The 2,500-nt window shown below is 56.8% G+C and overlaps 1 protein-coding gene across 1 annotated transcript in view; it reads right to left on the bottom strand.

Moving 5' to 3' along the window:
* LOC125047769 (mucin-12-like) overlaps positions 1–2,227 on the bottom strand; it is a 5,071-nt gene extending 2,844 nt beyond the window's left edge. Inside the window, exons 1-3 of the mRNA XM_047646205.1 lie at positions 2,219–2,227; positions 1,715–2,128; positions 321–1,581 (exon numbers count right to left, since the gene is read on the bottom strand). Of these exons, the coding sequence (XP_047502161.1) occupies positions 321–1,581; positions 1,715–2,128; positions 2,219–2,227 (1,684 nt within the window). The remainder of the gene's footprint in view (positions 1–320; positions 1,582–1,714; positions 2,129–2,218) is intronic.
* Between the last annotated feature and the right edge of the window lie 273 nt (positions 2,228–2,500).

The following is a 2,500-nucleotide window of genomic DNA, read 5'->3' as shown; positions in this document are numbered from 1 at the left end:
TATTATTATCATTACTATTGATATTGTTTTTATCATTGTTATTAATACCATTATCATTATTATTTTCATCATTACCGTTCTTTCTATTATCATTTTTTATTGTATATCATAGATTACATTTTTTTTTTTTTTTTTTTTTTTTTGTCACATCACCGATGCTGTGTTTGACGAACTATTTGGCGGCCTGCTTTCGACACCATGTAGTTGGCTGGGTCTTTATACTGGGGTGGCTGACCCATGATCCTTCCCCAGAGGAGGAGCTGTTTAGGTAATCATTGTTGGTGGTTCCCATTCTATTATTGTATCAATGATAGACTCACCCACTACCGTATCTAGTTTAGACGCAATATACGCAATTCTGCGTGTGTGCCTGGGGAAGAGTGCCTGGGAAGGGTGTCTGGGAAAGAGTGCCTGGGGAAGATTGCCTGGGGAAGAGTGCCTGAGGAAGAGTGCCTGGGGAAGAGTGCCTGGGAAGGGTGCCTGGGGAAGAGTGCCTGGGGAAGAGTGCCTGGGAAGGGTGCAAGGGTGTCTGGGAAAGAGTGCCTGGGGAAGATTGCCTGGGGAAGAGTGCCTGAGGAAGAGTGCCTGGGGAAGAGTGCCTGGGAAGGGTGCCTGGGGAAGAGTGCCTGGGGAAGAGAGCCTGGGAAAGAGTGCCAGGGATAGAGTGCCTGGGGAAGAGTGCCTGGGAAGGGTGCCTGGGAAAGAGTGCCTGGGGAAGAGAGCCTGGGAAAGAGTGCCTGGGGAAGAGTGCCTGGGTAAGATTGCCTGGGAAAGAGTGCCTGGGGAAGAGCGCCACGGGAAGAGTGCCTGGGGAAGAGTGCCTGGGAAGGGTGCCTGGGGAAGGGTGCCTGGGGAAGAGTGCCTGGGAAGAGTGCCTGGAAAGGGTGCCTGGGAAGGGTGCAAGGGTGCTTGGGGAAGAGTTCCTGGGGAAGAGTGCCTGGGGAAGAGTGCCTGGGGAAGAGTGCCTGGGGAAGAGTGCCTGAGGAAGAGTGTCTGGGGAAGAGTGCCTGGGGAAGAGTGCCTGGGGAAGAGTGCCAATGGAAGAGTGTCTGGGGAAGAGTGCCTGGGTAAGAGTGCCTGGGAAGAGTGCCTGGGGAAGTGTGCCTGGGAAGGATGCAAGGGTGCCTGGGGAAGAGTGCCTGGGGAAGAGTGCCTGGGAAGGGTGCCTGGGGAAGAGTGCCTGGGAAGGGTGTCTGGGAAAGAGTACCTGCGAAGCGTGCCTGGGGAAGAGTGCCTGGGAAGGGTGCCTGGGGAAGAGTGCCTGGGGAAGAGTGCCTGGGAAGGGTGCCTGGGGAAGGGTGCCTGGGGAAGAGTGCCTGGGGAAGAGTGCCTGGGGAAGAGTGCCTGGGAAGGGTGCCTAGAATGAGCCTGAGAAGAGTGCCTGGGGAAGAATGCCTGGGGAAGAGTGCCTGGGGAAGAGTGCCTGCGAAGGGTGCCTGGGGAAGAGTGCCTAGGAAGGGTGCCTGGGGAAGAGTGCCTGGGGAAGAGTGCCTGCGAAGGGTGCCTGGGGAAGAGTGCCTGCGAAGAGTGCCTGGGAAGGGTGCCTAGAATGAGCCTGAGAAGAGTGCCTGCGAAGGGTGCCTGGGGAAGAGCGCCTGGGGAAAAGTGCCTTGGGAAAGTCCCTGAGGAAGAGTGCCTGAGGAAGAGTGCCTGCGAAGGGTGCCTAGAATGAGCCTGAGAAGAGTCCCTGCGAAGGGTGCCTGGGGAAGAATGCCTGTGTTGGTGCCTGGGGAAGAGTGCCTGCGTAGGGTGCCTGGGAAGGGTGCCTGGGGATAAGCGCCTGGGGAAGAGTGCCTACGAAGGGTGCCTGGGGAAGAGCGCCTGGGGAAGAGTGCCTGAGGAAGAGTGCCAGGGAAGGGTGCCTGCGAAGGGTGCCTGGGGAAGAGTGCCTGGGAAGGGTGCCTAGAATGAGCCTGAGAAGAGTCCCTGCGAAGGGTGCCTGGGGAAGAATGCCTGTGTTGGTGCCTGGGGAAGAGTGCCTGCGTAGGGTGCCTGGGAAGGGTGCCTGGGGATAAGCGCCTGGGGAAGAGTGCCTACGAAGGGTGCCTGGGGAAGAGCGCCTGGGGAAGAGTGCCTGGGGAAGAGTGCCTGAGGAAGAGTGCCAGGGAAGGGTGCCTGCGAAGGGTGCCTGGGGAAGAGTGCCTGGGAAGGGTGCCTAGAAGGAGCCTGGGAAGAGTGCCTGGCTTCGCCCCTCCTGCGCTCGGCCCACATGACTCACTGGCTTCATGGTCGTCTTCATCCTTCTCTTTTGCAGTTAAACTTGACTCATTACTGGCCTACATCCAACCCTCAAGCCCAGCCTCTAGTTGCTATGGTGATGTGATCGGAAATCTGTTGCCATGCCGACCAGGCAAACAAAACCAACTATGACATTCTCGGGGGGGAGGGGGAAGGGGGAGGGAGGAGAGAAAAGAAGAAGGAAAGAAGGGATAGCAAATGTAGAAGTGCAGGCTTATCTGCGAAAATGTACAGAATTGCCCTGCAGTATTTTGACTATTTC

Source organism: Penaeus chinensis, chromosome 42 (genome assembly GCF_019202785.1).
Source record: "Penaeus chinensis breed Huanghai No. 1 chromosome 42, ASM1920278v2, whole genome shotgun sequence".
Taxonomy (NCBI): domain Eukaryota; kingdom Metazoa; phylum Arthropoda; class Malacostraca; order Decapoda; family Penaeidae; genus Penaeus; species Penaeus chinensis.
The sequence above is the reverse complement of the archived record's forward strand: the minus strand, read 5'-3'. Positions and strand labels throughout refer to the sequence as shown.